The 18,146-nt window shown below is 33.2% G+C and overlaps 3 protein-coding genes across 6 annotated transcripts; 1 reads left to right on the forward strand and 2 right to left on the reverse strand.

The window, feature by feature from the left end:
• Window positions 1-8,979: 8,979 nt before the first annotated feature.
• Window positions 8,980-11,287, reverse strand: LOC145105589 (putative casein kinase II subunit beta-4). Of its 2 annotated transcripts, none has more exons than XM_079042675.1 (5): window positions 10,725-11,287; window positions 9,997-10,215; window positions 9,735-9,844; window positions 9,477-9,642; window positions 8,980-9,395 (listed from the first exon to the last, which is right to left on the reverse strand). In XM_079042675.1, exons 1-5 carry the CDS (start codon window positions 11,008-11,010, stop codon window positions 9,265-9,267), a joined length of 912 nt encoding a protein of 303 aa, XP_078898801.1. In that variant the 5' UTR covers window positions 11,011-11,287; the 3' UTR covers window positions 8,980-9,264. The 2 variants fall into 2 exon arrangements, with proteins under 2 accessions (XP_078898801.1, XP_078898800.1); XM_079042674.1 differs by having other exon boundaries at window positions 9,735-9,847.
• A 929-nt stretch (window positions 11,288-12,216) lies between these two features.
• On the forward strand, window positions 12,217-15,217 carry LOC145105593 (rac-like GTP-binding protein RAC2). The gene is made up of 7 exons (XM_079042680.1): window positions 12,217-12,478; window positions 12,607-12,694; window positions 13,868-13,977; window positions 14,238-14,301; window positions 14,558-14,622; window positions 14,794-14,859; window positions 14,975-15,217. Exons 1-7 carry the CDS (start codon window positions 12,377-12,379, stop codon window positions 15,071-15,073), a joined length of 594 nt encoding a protein of 197 aa, XP_078898806.1. The 5' UTR covers window positions 12,217-12,376; the 3' UTR covers window positions 15,074-15,217.
• Window positions 15,218-15,418: 201 nt separating this feature from the next.
• LOC145105592 (uncharacterized) lies at window positions 15,419-18,061 on the reverse strand. 3 transcript variants are annotated; one of them, XM_079042679.1, is made up of 7 exons: window positions 17,925-18,061; window positions 16,796-16,941; window positions 16,613-16,695; window positions 16,350-16,505; window positions 16,141-16,251; window positions 15,956-16,022; window positions 15,419-15,838 (listed from the first exon to the last, which is right to left on the reverse strand). In XM_079042679.1, exons 2-7 carry the CDS (start codon window positions 16,914-16,916, stop codon window positions 15,552-15,554), a joined length of 825 nt encoding a protein of 274 aa, XP_078898805.1. In that variant the 5' UTR covers window positions 16,917-16,941; window positions 17,925-18,061; the 3' UTR covers window positions 15,419-15,551. The 3 variants fall into 3 exon arrangements, with proteins under 3 accessions (XP_078898805.1, XP_078898804.1, XP_078898803.1); XM_079042678.1 differs by having other exon boundaries at window positions 16,796-16,976; window positions 17,921-18,059; XM_079042677.1 differs by having other exon boundaries at window positions 17,921-18,058.
• Window positions 18,062-18,146: the final 85 nt, after the last annotated feature.

Genomic DNA, 18,146 nt, shown 5'->3' on the forward strand with positions numbered 1-18,146 from the left:
CTGGAGAGATTGGGCTCTCCATATCCACAAGATTTGGCCACAGATTTATTTCTAAACTCATTGCCAAAGTCTTATGATACCTTCATCATGAACTACAACATGAATGGGTGGGAGAAACCTATCTCTGAGTTACACGGGATGCTAAAAAATGCAGAGAATAATATCCCAAGGAACCCCCCTCCCCCAAGTGCTCATGATTAGGGAAGGAAAAGTCCAAGAAGTACAAAGGCAAGAACTTCAAGGGGAAGCCACAAGCTGGCAAGGGCAAAGGGAAGAAAGCTCCCTAAAACACACCACTAAAGAAGAAGGAAAAGGTTACCAAAGATGACACATGCTTTGAGTGTTGTTTCGTGGGGCATTGGAAAAGGAATTGTCCTAAGTACCTTGCTGAGTTGAAGAGCAAGAAGACTGGGGAAGGCCCTTCAGGTATATCTATTTTCATGATTGAATGAGACTATTTACTTTTTCATCTAACACTTGGGTATTTAATACTGGTTGTGGAACTCATGTTTTTAATTACTTGCAGGGATTCAGAAAGAGTAAGGAACTGAAAACAGATGAGATGATATTGTATGTGGGCAATGGAGCACGGGTTGCAGTCCAAGCAATAGGACATTTTGATTTACATATACCATCCGGTCTGTACTTAACATTAAACAATGTGTGTTTGATTACCTCTATTACTAGAAATATTGTATTAGTTTCCCATTTAATAAAATCTGGTTTTAATTTTCAATTTGTTGATGATAATATTTATTCCTTCTTGGATGGAATATTCTATTTTGAGGCTAGACCAATAAATGGAATTTATGAATTAAACCAAGATGACACCTCAAACAATAAGTCTCTTTATCATGTTAACACCAAAAGGCTCAAACAAGATTTGAACTAGACATATCTATGGCATTGTCGCCTTGGACACATAAACAAGAAGCACATATCTCAACTCCAAAAGAGTGGACTTTTGGGGACAAATGACATTGAGTAATTTGATATATGTGAATCTTGTTTATGTGGCAAGATGACAAAATCCCCTTTCTTTGGAATAAGTAAAAGGGAAAGTGTTTTACTAGGCATCATACACACTGATGTATGTGGACCTTTCAAAACAATGTCTAGATATGGTGAAAGATATTATATCACCTTCACTGACGACTTCAGTTGTTTTGGTTATGTGTATTTGATGAAACATAAACATGAAGCATTTGAAAAGTTTAAATTGTTTCAAAGTGAGGTTGAAAATCAACTCGACAAAACAATCAAAATCCTTCGTTCGAATAGAGGAGGCAAGTACTTGAGCCAAGAGTTCCAAGACCATCTAAGGAGTCGTGGGGTTATCTCACAACTCACTCCACCTAGAACACCACAGCTTAATGGTGTTTCTGAGAGGAGAAATCAGACCTTACTTGATATGGTTCGATCTATGATGGGTCGAAGTAATCTTCCTTTATCATTTTGGAGTTATGCTTTACTCACCGCAGCCCGTATCTTGAATATGGAACCAACTAAAAAGGTAGAGAAAACACCTTATGAGATGTGGTATGGAAAGGCTCCATCCTTATCTTATATGAAAGTTTGGGGTTGTGAAGCTTATGTCAGACAAGAGACTTCAAGCAAACTTGAGCCAAGATCTACCAAATGCATCTTTGTAGGATATCCTAAAGATTGTTTAGGATATTACTTCTACATTCCTAGTGAGAATAAGATCTTTATCTCACGAAAAGTTGAATTCTTAAAAAGCAAGTTTCTAATGGATGAGGAAAGTGGGAGGCGCGTGGAACTTGAAGAAGATCAAGAACCTCAACCCGATGCAGCTTTAGTTGGCACTAGTACTGAACAAGAGGTTGTTGAAGATGAAGAGATAATTGTCCTTCAACCTGTTGAAATAAAAGGCGTTCGCAGATCTGGTAGAACTCGTCATGAACCTGAGAGATATGGATTTATCATTGACGAGTGCTTCATGATAATGAATGTTGATGAGCCCGTCAGCTACCGATATGCAATGTTAGATCCCGAATCTGACAAATGGCTTGATGCCATGAACGCAGAGATGCAATCCATGAGAGAAAATCAAGTATGGTATTTGGTTGAACTTCCTCCCAATAGCAAGACTGTTGGAAGTAAATGGGTCTTCAAGAAGAAGACTGACATGGATGTTAATTTACACACATTCAAAGCAAGACTTGTTGCTAAAGGATTCACTCAAACCCATGGGGTTGATTATGATGAAACATTTTCACCAATCGCTATGATTAAATCTATTAGGATACTACTTGCCATAGCTGCATATTATGACTATGAGATATGGCATATGGATGTCAAAACCGCTTTTCTAAATGGGCACTTGGAAGAAGATGTCTATATGGTTCAGCCCGAAGGTTTTGTCGACCAAAAGCATCCTAATAAAGTGTGTAAGCTCAAGATATGCATTTATGGATTAAAACAAGCATCTCGTAACTGGAATCATCGTTTCGATGATGAAATCATAAAGTGTGGTTTTATTAGAAATGAAGATGAATCTTGTGTTTACATGAAAACTAGTGGGAGCTCGGTGACATTCTTGGTCCTATATGTGGATGACATATTAATCATGGGAAATCATTCCAACTTTACAAGGTGTAAAGACTTGGCTTGGAAAGTGCTTCTCAATGAAGGACCTAGGCGAGGCACAATACATTCTTGGAATCAAAATCTATAGAGATAGATCAAAACGATTAATAGGCTTAAGCCAAGGTACATATATTGAGAAAGTGTTGAAACGGTTCAATATGGAAAACTCTAAGAGAGGATTTGTACCTATGGCGCATGGCACAGTGCTAAGTTCATCTCAATGTCCTAGCACAAAGGCTGAGCTAGACAAGATGAAGGATGTTCCATATGCTTCTGCAATTGGATCCATCATGTACGCCATAAACTGTACAAGACCTGATCTTGCTTATGTTATGAGCATGGTAAGAAAATTCCAACAAAATCTAGGGGAAAGTCATTGGATAGTTGTTAAGAACATTCTCAAGTACTTACGAAGAACTAAGGATATGTTCCTCGTCTATGGAGGCGTGGAAGAAAGATTAAGTGTAAAGTGCTACACTGATGCCTCCTTCACAACTGATCGAGATGATTGCAAATCGCAATCAGGATATGTGTTCATTATCAATGGGGTGCGGTATCTTGGAAAAGCTCCAAGCAAAGTGTTGTTGCATAATCCACTACAGAGTCATAATACATTGCTGCTTCTGAAGCTGCACAAGAGGCTGCTTGGATGAAGAAATTCATTGGGGATCTAGGGGTAGTCCCTACCATTCAGGACCCCTAGACGTTTTCTGTGACAATGAGGGTGCTATTGCTTTGGCAAAATAACCCAGATCACACAAGAAGACCAGGCATATTAGCTGAAGATTCAACTTAATCCGGTATAAAGTTGAAGAATGTGAAATCCGTATTCACAAAGTTCACACTGATCAAAATTTGGCGCACCCTTTCACGAAGCCCCTTCCTCAAGCCAAGTTTGAAGGTCATGCTCGAGGAATAAGACTTTGATATTCTAGTGATTGGCTTTGATCTATGTATTAGTATTGAGTAATAGGACATTATAACATCATCTATTGTAATGACTATGATAGATATGGCATATGATCTTTTCATTAAATATTTGTTGTGTTCTTTATTAACATGTTTAATCCAGGAGTAAATTTATTCACTCTAAAACCCATAGTCAGTTATTATTGTGGAATCAGTAATAAAGTAAGACTAATATGAATTGGAATGGTTGACAAAGCGTTGTAACCAGTTTCATATGTACTTGCTAGAGAGCGAGTATTGGATTGACCCGTTCAAGATCATTTTGTGGATCGCTGTCATGAATGATACTTGATAAAGGTAATATTTGTATATCCTTAACACTGAGATACTTGTATGGGACTTGAGTTTGGAGAATGTTATGCTTTGATGTAGTCAAATGCTTTTCTTTAAACAGACGAATAGCTTTTTAACAAACGAGTTATAAGCTACTTTTTGGTTTGTCAAACATGATAACCGAAAAAAATTCAAAAAAATAAACACGTTAGCCTAAATCATTTAAATGTTTGCATTTTCAATACAATTTGATGAATATTATTTAGTTTTTTTTTTTTTTTTGAATGGAAAATCGAATCCAATCATAAACTACTCTTGCATTCGTTTATGTCCCATTTAAACTCTCGGCGTGAAAGAGAAAACACGAACATCTGATACAATTTGATGGCTAGAAGCCTTTGGTATTATCAATGTAATTTTTATATTTAATTTCTTAAAAAATAAGAAATAAAACATACATTTCTTTGTGGCAGAACAACGTTAAAGACCAAAACCATTACTTTTTTTTTGAATCGGCAAATCTAATCTACTACTAAACTAACAACACCTATTCTACATATGTCCACGACGGGACTTGAACCCTCGGCCTCAAAGAAAGAGAGTACCACCTGATAGCGCTGGGTTACAAGCCCTTTGGTCCAAAACCATTACTTAAGACAAGAAAACAATCCTAAGGTCTGATTTAAAGAGAATCTATTTAAATATAAACAGTGGATCAACCAACTCAATTCCCAAAAGAGCAACTCATTTATTTCAACATTAAATTTTGTTTGACCATATATTTGGTCAAATGTTAATGAGAACTTCATACAATATAAAATTGTGGTATGTATTAAATGGTGAAAAAATGAAGCTGATCGAACGAAATGTTCAATCATTACGAATCCTTTTGCCTCATTGGGGTGCACAGTGCCCTAAAACAATAATCGGTCAACAATGACTTGTTCCCTTGAATGTGTTGTCAAGGAGGGTGGTTAAAAACAATGTTAACTGAATTATGTTTAAGTTCTATATTTGTTGACATGGCTCAACTCGTTACTAACATGGATATAATGCGTGATAAAAATTATTGTAACAATTTCATTAAATGAAAATCTAAGTTTTGCTTTTATACCAACAAAGAAAAAATAAAGAAACATTAAAAATGTAGTAACTAAATTGACCGTTTATTTATTTATTTATCTATTTGATCATCAAAGATTATTAAAAAAAAAAAAAAAAAAAAAAAGTCTAACGTTCGGAAAAAAAAATACATTGAATTTGTGATGGTAGTTATGTTTTGAAGCCAACCAATTTAAGGTGTTGTTTGTTTTTTTAAAAAAAAATGTTGTCGATTTGCAAACTACATCTGTAGGATAAAAGCAGACCACATCTACGGTAGAAGAGTTGAGCCAAAAGTTAACAGTTTGCAAAAAAATATTGTTTATTTTTTTAAATATACAAACTACTAAAATAAATTGATTTGTTGTTTCCATGGTTGCATTTCTTTAATAGCATGCAATGTTTATAGTTGCCTCTCCAAGAATGCGAGATCTAAAAGATCCTTAGAACAAAAACAAAACAAATAAAATTCTCAAGGTTAAATTGTAAAATTTTAGATTTAGAGGATCAAGATCTTTCATACCATGGAAACAACAAATTTGAAAATATGTTCTAAAGAGTCATATGAGATCTAGATAGATTCAGATAGAGTTTATGTCATTTGATAGTTTTCATTTCGCACCAGAGCTTTGTTTGATCTTGTAGGAGACTATAATCAGGATAAACAAAAACAAAATAAAATTTGACGAAAGTTGAGGCCTCTGCTTGACATAGTTTTCTTAAAACAAATTTGAACTATATCGGGTGTTTATTTCCCATGACACAACAGCAAAAATGGTTCTTCAAGACCGCCGAACTCAACAAGATTCGGATATTACCTTGTTACGTGCTAGAAAACGCAACCTTAAAATTGAAAAGAGTGGGGAGTTTTTGGGATCTTTTTTACCATATACAATAATACTTCATTTATAGTGTAAATTTGTAACTATCATCATAATTATAATTTATGGTGAACAAAACCAACAACTTAATTGCAAAATTAAATCAATATTAAACACAAAAAATGTAACTGAAATTATGCTAATTACTTATTTTAATTTAATTTTAAATAAAATTTAACAAAATAAGAATTTTGCTTAATTTAATTGTTTAAACATTTAACCACTCAATCAACCATTCAAACACCCACTTTGGTGATAAGTTTCTCATTCATTTTTTTCAACTTTCAACAAATCTTGCAATTATTTTTTTTATGTACACTAGAATCTTGTCCCATACTTTTAATACTAATACCTATGATGATAAAACCTTTTAATGAATCACCATGGATATGAACGCAATACAAGGTACAAGAAATCATCAAATATTATAGCAACACTTTTAGATTGCGAGAACGATATCAAAAAATCATCAAGAGTCACCACCTTATCCTTAGTAATTTTATCAAACACTTGAAATGTAACATTTGGTATAACTCATAAGAAAAAATACACAAAACCAACAAACTTTACCAAAAAGTATGATGGATCAAACAAAACAATGCAGAAAACCAACAAATCTCGCCATAAATTTATTAATCTTTCACATAGAAAACAAGAACATCAAAATTTTACAATAATCGCAATGCACAAAGATGATTAATGGGTTGTCGTTGGTTGTTGTTGTCGATGGAAGAGTGTAAAAAAAAAAGATGTTTTTTAAATCATGTGTGCAAAGGACGCACATAACCCACATTGTTCCTAGTAGAGGACGAGCATACCTTTTTTTGGTATACGGTTTACTAAAAAACAAATGATTTATAAGGCAAAATGTTTGCTGGTTGTTTATACGATGTACATAAAAGTAGTCAAGAAGCTCTTTTTGAAAAAACAAACACCTAAAATTATTACTACTATTGTACTACTGTTAACTGACAAAAAAATGATTGTATCGCTATAAAATCAAAAATAGTGGTTTTTCTTGGTTTATCAAAAAATACAATTTTTTATCTATGCAATTGACCATTTGTATACGACTTTGTTTCATGATGTGAACTCTAGCAAAAAGTGGCTTAGGTAAATGTTCTTTGTTTTTCTATGTTCGTTTTTTTGTCATGACGACCTTGGTTGAGCAACTTACCAAACCTCTAACGCAAAATTATTAATTAAACGACCTAAGAATCGCCTAAAATCACAACCAATTAGTTGATGATAATAACCTATTGTATTTATTGTTTCTATCTAACTAGTTTACAAGATAACCGAAGTCGTTGAACTTATAAAGGTGCTACCACATGATAGTTCCATGTAGATGAAGATATAGTGTGTGATGTTTGCAAGGAAGAGATTCAGATATTTATCTTTAACAAAAGTTTAGATTCATATATTTCTAAGCAATGATTCGATGAATATATAGGAGTATCGTTTTGACTAGATAAAATTCTTTTTAATGATAATAAAACAAGATTCAACACATGATTATATGTGATGGTGGCGTGATTGAACTATTTTAAATCGGTTGCACTCCCACACTCCCACATATTTGGTATGACCAAACCATGAAAAGCCCGACATATTTATTTTACTACAGTTTCACTTGTATTTTGCAAGAAATGTTTTACTCATATTTGAATTTAAATCAATGCATTCCTTTTTGAATTTAAGCTCTTAAACTCATTTTTCAGAGCTTAAATTCAAAAAGGGGTGAATGGATTAAGTTCCATAAGTTATTAATAGGAGTGGTTTGGAATGAATGAAAATGTTTCCTTGAAGCTTATATGAAAAAGAGTGAATTTTGGAGAAGTTCAAAAATCACTAAGTAGTCTAATTTGGAGCTTCATAACTCAAAGTCTAAAGCCTATATGTGCTAGGACTGATAGCGTTCTAAATGAAAACTATAGTTAAAAGATTATACCAAATCTGAGTTTGTATGAAAAAGTTGTAGGAGTTTGAAGTTAGGAAAAAAATTCTATTAACTGTGAAAAAATAAGAAAAAAATCTCAGTCTTGGAAATTTCCGAACAGCCGAGAGGCCTAATTTGGAGCTTTTAAAGGATTTTCCAATGCCCAAATATTGATTGTAATATATCAATAGAAAGCCCTTGCTACAAAGAACGTAATGAAAATGAATCGGGTTAATTGGAGTTCCTATAAAGAATATATGTGGGTTCAAATTTAGCAAAAAATTAACATTAGACAAATACGAAATCGCAACCAATCAATTGAAATTGCAGTCCATGAAGGTCCAACTATGATTTTGATGGTTATATGGGTTATTTTTTAATTGTGTGGCTATTTCTTTGAAAGAAACTAGTGAATTGAGCCAAATTTGTCTTTTTTTCTCAAATAATAATCTAAGTGGTAACACTTATCTAAACAAATCTTTAATTATATAAGTGAACAAATTATATATTTTATAAAAACAAAATTGGTCATTTTATAAAGTATTGCCTTCTGTTATTTATTTATTATTATTTGTTTTTTATTGTTTTTGGTTAGCATCGTTATGCCTTTTGTGGAACCAAAAATTGAGAAAGTGCACCTTGTGATTCTAGTTAAAAGACTACTTTTCTAAGTGCAGTCCAGCGTCTCCTTTTGTAACTAGATAGAGAGATACATGAGTGATTATTGTACCTAAGGTTTGAGTTCTACCACATGACAGTGACTCTATGTTGTAAATCGGTAAAGTGGACTAACCTCCACTTTATATCTATTTTCTTTAAATAGATTGTATCTTCTATATGAGGATATGAATTCGTTTGTAAACTTAATTTGGAAATCTGATTGCAGTTGAATCGAATGCCTCAACTCCCATGTATTGTTATATTAAAGCTACGCAGTCCGACACATATAATAAATACAATATATAATGGGAAATCAAGACATACACAGCCTTAACACAGTTGCGTGAACATCAAACTGGTGCTATAAATTCTGGTTACCAAACCTCAAATGGAAAACTTAACAAGTGAACAGTAATAAATCAGCTGATGATCGTGATGATAACTTATTGTGTTTAGAGTTCCTATGTGGCAAGCTACTTAGTATGTGCAGGAAACAAAACAAGTATACAACAATCAAAATTCAAAACAAAACAAAACAAGGAGGAATACAATGAAACTACCTTGGCTTGTACAAACCAGACCAGAGCATCACATTACATTAATTCTACTAACACAGAAAGATAAAGCATTTTTTCCATATAACTTCTTAGACCTCATAAAATTTAATTAAAAAAAAAAAAAAAAAAACACAGAACAGACTTGCAACAGCCACATTGAAACACCTACTACTTTAATTTTTTTTTTCTCTTTCTTTTGATATAATAATCTCAAGACCATTTTCTGAACATACATACCCGTCCGTGTAAGGTTAAGCATTGTATGTGAAATAAGTCATGGTTTGTGAAGCTTGAAGCCGAATACTCTTGGGGTGTAGCTTTGTATGGCCTTTTGTGGCTTCAGGTGTCCATAACTCATCAAGAACAAGTGAGGGAAAGTCGTTCCAAAATAAGCACCATCAATATCTATTATGCAACCAAAGTCAAGGAACACAAACATACAAAAAAAAAAAAAAAATCTTTATCAAATATTTTAATAAAGGATACTGCCTTGGTATTTGGATCGAGGGTAGTAGATATCTTCACATTTAGGACAGTAAATTTTGACAGTGCTGGATCGGGGTATGTCGGATTGACCAACAGGAAGACAGGGTTGTCCACAGCAGTAAACTCTTGGGCACCTTCCAAAGTCGTAATTTTTGTACTTTTCCAACTATATATAATGTTTTAAGCACTACAAATCTCAATATGTATATTTTATAAAATTATATATGAACAAACATGAAAAAGAGAATAGAGCTGTACCATTGCAGACATTCCACGGGTGGTCAATATGTAGCGCACGTGAATCAGGCCATACAGCATCTCAGCTGCTGACTCAACCAGTTCATTTTGTTCTTCAGTGAACATATCTCCTGCTTATTTATAAAACAAATCACCATCACATGAATCAGGCCATTACATGTCTAGAAAGAGATAAATTGTTTAAAGGAATATACCCAACAATTTAGTAGAATATCCAAGATTCAGAAAAAGTATGAGAATACAGGGAGGGTGTAGAGCTTACCATGAGAAGATTCTGCATCTAAGATTAGATCAAGTGCATAATCAAAATAAGGAACTTGACTGCTTAACCCACACAGGTTGAAATCATCTTGAATGTACTCATCATCAACTTCACAGAAAAATTCATTTCCTCGCAAATTGCAAAACCATGAAATCCAAGATGTATCATCCTCATCTGAACCACTAACATCAGACTCCTCGCTGTCTGTTTCAGATTCATCTGCAATTACAACCAAAAATAAATGTCATTATGTATTGTAAGAGATAAAACCCCAAGTTTAGGTTGTAGAACAAATGTGCATTCATCTTCTTATACATTCAAACATGCCATTAAATGGGTAATTCATCTATCCAAACCACAAGACAGAATCTGATCAAACAGGCTAATATTTGCATAAACACAACAGTAACCCAGGCATCCATTCATGCAAGATAAGCACTTAGAACATCATTTCCAATATTCTTGAAAATATGAATGTAGTGTGTGTATGATTAAATTTGACTCATAACAAAGACTCTGCTTAACATATTCACAGCAATAAAAATAAAGTCAGGTAATGATACGGTGTAGATATGCATAATCCCAAGTGATATCTTTTTCACACGAATATATGCCATAGATGATTGAATCTAACAGATTTAAGTAATGCAAAGAGCTCATCCACAATTATTCTTCTATCAGCATACCATAACGTTCGGAAAGTACAGATTTTTCAGAAGAAAACAAACCATCGGAGCCCTTGTTTTTGGGGTTGGCAAGAGTAGAGGAGGAACGGTTGTCACGATGGTGGTCCATGTGATGAGATTTTCCACCGCCACCTGCTGCAGAAGTTGACGGCATAGACAATTTTTCTTTCTCCTTGCTATTATTATTCAAAACCCTGGAGGTCGAAGATGACGTCTTTTCTAAGTGCTTGTCCAAGGCATCATTGATTCGTTTCCGATCCAACGGTCCACCACCTCCTCCTCCAACCATTTCCGACTTCGCCGAAGATCCACCTCGATCCCTGTACATAAATATTGGTATATTCGTACGTATATGTAGATATCTCTCTAAGTTTCCGAAGAAACTATAGATCTGATTCAAGATTTCGTTTAACCTAATTGAATAAAAGAAAGAAAAATAAAGAAAAGAAGATCAAGGTTCTAAGGGACGAAAAGGGGTGCATCCACGAAGATTGAACAAAGGGAGATGGGAAAAATTAGGGTTCGTGAACATCGGAAGAGAGAGCTAAAGCTCTTATTTTCTCTCTCCTCTTTCTTCGTTTCCTATTCTTGATTTTTTAGTGGGAAATTAATTTTTTTATTCCCATAAATGTATTTGCTTAAACATTATTTTTTTAAATATTTGAAAGAATTTTATCGACATAATCATAAAATAATTGTCCATTATGCTATAATTCAATAACAATTATTTTAACTTTAATAGAAAAACCTAATTGATCAACATGATATTTTTAATCAAACTTAATCGGTGATTCTTTATTAATCGCGAATAATCGTAGAAACACTTCGAAAAAAATGATATAAATGCAACAATTTATAATTTTTGACGATTTTTCCGCAAATCAGCTTATGTCTATCAAGACCTCGGATCAATGTGTTGGTATATCTACATATGTTAGCTTTTTTCTTTTTATTCGTATATTTATTCTTGAAACCTTAAATACATTTCGTGATATTTTACCTTCATGTTTTTTGAAATGATACATGGATTATTTAACGTGTTGGGTCAATTAGACAATATATCTAAATAGCCACTCAGCTATTTTTCTATGTGTTTACAGATATAACTATTCGCAAAATCCTTAACAAACTTACGCAATGTCATTTTATATATATTTTTTACTTATGTGGAGGTTATTTAAGATATTAGGTTAATATGGTACAATATATTTACATAATACCCACCTCTACATTGCTTCTTATCTTATCCTTGGTATGTTGCAAGTTGTAAGTTATAAATAATACTATAATAATAGTACACTCATAAAGTCAAGTCAACCAAATTCCCTCGTAACTAATGGGCTAAACCCATGTATACTAGTGACTTTCCTAGGCTCAAGAGTTAACAACTCCAAGCCCATATTGGAGTATTTCCATTAACTAAACTTTAGTTTCCATTTTGGGCCAGGCCCTATAGTACTGGACTTTGACTTCCCACATTACAAAAAGTCAAGATTACAAATTTGACTTTTCACTTTTCCTTTTCTCTCATCTTTCCTCTTTTTAGGCACCTCACTTTTCCCCCAAGAAAACCCATCATTTTCTCTTGATACATTCTCCTCCTTCTTCTTCATAACCAAAGTCTTTCCTCAATCAACCAGGGTTTAAATTTCTACAAGTTCTTCAAGGTCAAAATCAAGAAAGTCAAAGTCAAAATGAGTACAACCACAAAGTTTATAAAATGTGTTACAGTTGGAGATGGAGCAGTTGGAAAGACTTGTCTTCTTATTTCCTACACCAGCAACACTTTCCCCACTGTAAGTCTCTTCTTCTGTTCTTCTACTCACTGTGTGTGTGTGTGTGATCTTGTTGAAGGTTTGACTTTTGACTTTTCTTGGAAATTTATGTTCTTCGTTGAAACATATATATATTTTTGTTTTTGCAGGATTATGTTCCAACGGTTTTTGATAATTTTAGTGCAAGTGTTACTGTTGATGGCCAAGTTGTGAATTTGGGTCTGTGGGATACTGCTGGTACACCCCTTTTTTACATTTTATATGCATTTTTCATCTTTTTATTCATATCATCATGAAAATGAGAAAGTTTTTTGTTTTGAATGTGTGTGTATTATAATTAAAATCAATAAGATATGTATTTTTGAATGCAAGTGTGTAGTATGATTAATATTTTCAAAAGTTTTCACCTTTGTTACTTACAAAATGTTCATCACTTATATAAAATATAGTTTAATTAAAACAAAAGTATATGAATTTTTATTATATTCATCAAATTAATTTACTTGTTATAAAGTATACTTTGCAAACACTATAATTATTACATAAGTTTGCATGGGTGTATTAGTATTACTCACATACGTACAATAATTACTAATAATCTTAAATATCTAAGAATAAAAATTTAGATTATTTTCTATGTTGAATAAACGGAAAAAACAAAATCAATATATAGATAATGAAGTTAAAGCATATATACATTGCATATGAAGGGTGGTATTCTCTATGTCATGTCATATAGTTATTATCAAATATAAATTATTGTGAAAATGCCGTTCTTTGTCCTCTCCAAACATAATAAACCAAAATACTGTTTTATTTCTTTATACTTTTTACTATTTATATAAAAAGAATTAACATAGTAAAATCCTTACTTTATGACACAATAAGAAAAAAAAAAAAAAAAAAAAAAAAAAGTCGATGTGCAAATAGACAACATTCATTTAGTAAATCCACTATTGTACTATGTCTATGCTTCTTATTTAGGGAATGATAGAAAGAAAAACACCCTCCCTTAGTTATTAATTGGAATCTATTATAATTTGTTATTTAAAATCATATAGTACAAAGAGCATTATGTTATATAGTGGACCAAACGATAATGATTGGGATGAAAGCCCCAATATGAAATTGGCTCGAATTTTGCATAGGGATAAAAAGTACTTTTTGGAGGCTTGCCTTGCCTTGGTGTTATAATTATAACAAATAAGTAATCATGTGACATTGCCTCCAATGTGATATGGCATTCCAATATCATATATTTGATATTGTCGGGTGATAAATTAGTTGGGGTTTGACAATCTGTTTGTACAAGTAGAAAAACGATCCTTGATTGACGATTGTTACATACAATTAATTATGTTGAATATATTATATTGAAAACAAAAAAAAAAATGTAAAAATTGTAAACAGGTCAAGAAGACTACAATAGGTTAAGGCCACTGAGCTACAGAGGAGCTGATGTTTTCATCCTTGCTTTTTCTTTGATAAGTAGACCTAGCTTCGAGAACATTTCCAAAAAGGTATGTATGTATGTATATTCAATTATATCATATTCTTTTTCTTATCATATTTAATAGAATAGACATGTATGTATATTATCACATCAATCTTTTCTTCTCAATTCTCAAACATGACACATGAAGTTTTGTCCTCGTTTTTTGCCATATATATTATGAAAAATGAAAATGTACTACTACTCTATTTGTGTATGCAATTGATTGAGATGATGTGTAGCACTAACAATAGTGATTTCTTTTGTTTTGGTTGAAAAAAAAAAAAGTGGATCCCAGAGTTGCGGCATTACGCACCCTCAGTGCCTATTGTTCTTGTGGGGACAAAGCTAGGTTGGTTTGCTTTCTTTTTCTCGTTATTAATATTTACGCTTAAAGATGAGAAAACGACTTTACAGACTAAATACGCCAATAGATAGAGTTAGTTAAGGGTAGCAATGTAAGCTTTGTAAAATCAAGGAACGGACTATACTATATTTACAATTTGCACCCTTAGTTATAAGCATAAGCATTAAGCAAGCCTCTTTCTTAAAATTTACATGATTACATCTCCTCCTTTAGTTTGTTTCATACTTGGTTGGATAAACAGATTTGAGAGAAGACAAGAAGTTTCTAATGGACTATCCAGGGGCTTCTACTATATCCACATCACAGGTACAACTTACTTGTGGTTTTTAAGGAGTTTGTATGCCAACAGGGACTCTTAATGTAAAACTGGAAAAGTAAAGGGATTCTGAGAGTCACGAACTCTTACTAATATAAGTTTTAGTCCCTCAAGAATCATAATTTGAGGATTTCCTTTTTCAATAATTAATTCGAATCCAGGGTGAAGAACTAAAGAAGCAAATAGGGGCAGTCGGTTATGTGGAATGCAGCTCCAAGACACAACAGGTTTTGTGACTTTGTTCCAAGTTCCAACCATCATATTCATATTCATATATAATACATGTTACTAGCATTTACAAGTAGTAGTGCTGATGTCATGTGTGATGTGTGATGCATGCAGAGTGTGAAGACAGTATTTGACGTGGCAATCAAGGCAGTCCTTCAACCTTCAAAACCAAGCAAACAAAAGAAACGACGTCTAGGATGTCTTGTACTGTGAAAAGATTTTTATAAAACAAGTTACAAATTCTGAAAATCATCACAACTCATCTTTCCTAGCTTTATGATTATCCAATTGGGAATGCTTGTGTTGTTCATAAATATAATGATGATTCCCTGAAACTAAAGTATCTTTTATGTTTTATTCATTCTTTTCCTTTTGACTTTTAGGTGGGGTCTTGTTCTTTTTCTTTTTTCTTTTTTCTTTTTGGTAATGCAAAAAAGTTATTTGGATGTCATGTTAATTTGAGTATGGTGATTGGTGATCATGTATCGAGTTGTGTAAAACACACTCAATGTAATAAATAATATTTCAACTACTAAAAAAAAAGAAGCACTCACAGACTGATAGACATAGTCTCAAGATTCCTAATTATTCAAAATCAACCCCATAGTTGTGAAAGTCTCTCACTTTGACCACAAACAACATTATGTTTTTACAATGTCCATGAAAATAGAAGTAAAGAAGTGCAGTAATTTCATGCAGCCATGGCAGGAGGTTGTTCTTGATGATTTCTAGGGTTACCTTTGCGATTCCAAATTGGGGTTGTCTCAATAAGCTTATGTGGCACGAGGCGCCTCTCTCGCTTGGTGAGTTTTGTGAAATTGTGGACTTTTAGCCTGGCGATTTCGACTTCTTCTTCAGGGGTTATTTCCCTTAGAACAACTGTTAGTCTACACTCGGGTCTCACTCTTACTCCACTTCTACCTTTTGCATGATACGACACCCTTTTCTTGAAAAATCCCTTCCCAACAAATGCTTCCGCTGTTGTACCAAATTTTATACAACATTTATAAACTTATCATTGAATTGAATAAACTATATTATTATTATTATTATTATTATTATTATTATTATTATTGTTGTTGTTGTTATTATTACCAACAATAAGGCGATCTGCATCGAATGCATGATTGTGTGTGGCATTAGCTCTGGCTGAGTGGATCACCTGCACAAATCAATCATCAAAATATATATTAAGTGGTTGTGTTTCTTTCTATTACAATTTTTACAACATTAACATTTTTTTTTATTTGCATGTATTAGAGTTTAGAGAGTGTTGTGACCTGGTAGACAGTTTTTGAAGCACGTTTTACTGTCAACTGTAACTGTAATAGAGCATCCTCAACACGCATCCCACGAACCAATGCAGCAACCAAGTTCACCTTCTTTGGGCTCTGAAACCATTAACAAATATTAAAATTAAATAATAGGAAACTAGCATCTTTATGTTTTAAAATAAGGTTGTGATTAATAATGAATGAAAAAGATGAACCTGTTTTATGTCTTTGAGAACTGCTTGGACTTTTGAAGGTTTGGAAACAGCTTTCTCAGGTTCAGCTTTCCCACTGCCTATAGCCAATGTTGGTGTTAGAGGAGAAGGACCCGGGGTTGCTTCAGATGAAAGTAATCTTCTTGTACTAGTAAATCCCTACAATACATGAAAAAAAAAATTCAAAAACAAAACCTATAAATAATAACTTGCAATTTAAACAAAGATGACAAATAAACTGATTCAAATCAACTCCAAAGCGTTACCAACTGGTGGAAATAGTGATATAAAGGTCTTGACATGTTTATTGAAGGTGGAACTCGAAGGAGCTGCATATGAGGTGGCACACCTGAAAAAAACAATAATGTTAAGATAAGGAAATCATGTTTTTCTTCACAAGTTCATATTACCAAGCTTCAAATCTAAAAGATATTGTATAAAGTTTTAACCTTGAATTTGAGATAACTTCAATGGAGAAATGGAAAAGTTTGCATAGGTGTGATAGCTGCTTTCCACTCTTTTCCCAACCTTTTGGAACAAAGAATGCACATGTCGATGCCAGCCCACCATGACTTATTCTTAAAGGTAGTCTTCACTGAAAGTTCCCAGAGAAGTATGATTTTATATGAGCTATTTGTAAAAGAAACAAAAAGAACATATGATGATGTGGAATAGGGACAACATCTTAGATAAATGATAAACAGCACAAATATTTAATATCCAGAAATATGAAACCTTGTCATAGTATCAAAGTACAACCTATAAAAAATTTGGAATATGATACGTACCATAGAATAAAAGATCAGATATCATGTTTCATATGTTAGTATATAAAGGTGTATATAAGCAAGAGAGATAGCTAAAAAAACATATGCATGATAATTGACAAGTTGATATCCATCCCATGCTCTACTAACAAGTACTCTTCTTGACAGATTTAAAATCAAAATCAGACAGTCTCCATCTGTTTTTATCTTAAAAGAACAAACTGTGTATCCTACTTTTATAATCTTCTTTCCATAGCAAAGATAGCTTCTTGATACATAAGCATAGCAAAACTCCACCTCCTCACCTTGTATGGAACTCATACACAAGTGGGTTAGAAGATTGCAACTACTAATCTACTACACCATATGACAAAAACAAGTCATCCGTTCATGTAGACACTTATACTTGATTGGTGTGAGGAAAATGAAATTGGAAGTTTCAGAAACAACTGAACAATCACTAACCGCGATCTTCATAGTATTTCGAAGTTTTCAGTGACCTATTTACAAAAATGTCAGAAATCACTACACTCAGAATGGTAAACCGCAAATATCTAGGTCAGGCATTTCATCAAACACTTCATATGCACTTGCGTCGTCACAAAATTTACCTAAAGCTCTCAGCCCCACCACATTTTCTGTCAGACATACTTCTACTTAAGTTTCGCTAAGCACGTACAAGGAAAGCTACTGCTATTCTGATTCAATGATTATATCATATAATGTCTCTAAACATAAATCTAACAATCAGATTTATACACAAAAATAGGAGTTAATGGGATCAGGAAAAATACATAGAATGCTCACCTACAAAGAATATACGGCACCGGAGATGAATATCGGCGGATGAAAGTGGTGGCGGTGTTTCTATAAGCGGCGTGCTTCGGCTTTTGCCTGCTGTGGAGTTTCTCAGAGAAAGAACATTACATCCCTACACTTCAAATGAAGTTTGAAAAATATTAACATGAAGCCCTTTGTCTTTTGCTTTGCATAGTTTACATCACTTTAAAGTTAAAGTTTTCAAAAACGCCTC

This window comes from Lactuca virosa, chromosome 4 (assembly GCF_052849685.1).
Source record: "Lactuca virosa cultivar CGN04683 chromosome 4, Lactuca_virosa_CGN04683_v6, whole genome shotgun sequence".
Classification (NCBI taxonomy): Eukaryota; Viridiplantae; Streptophyta; class Magnoliopsida; order Asterales; family Asteraceae; genus Lactuca; species Lactuca virosa.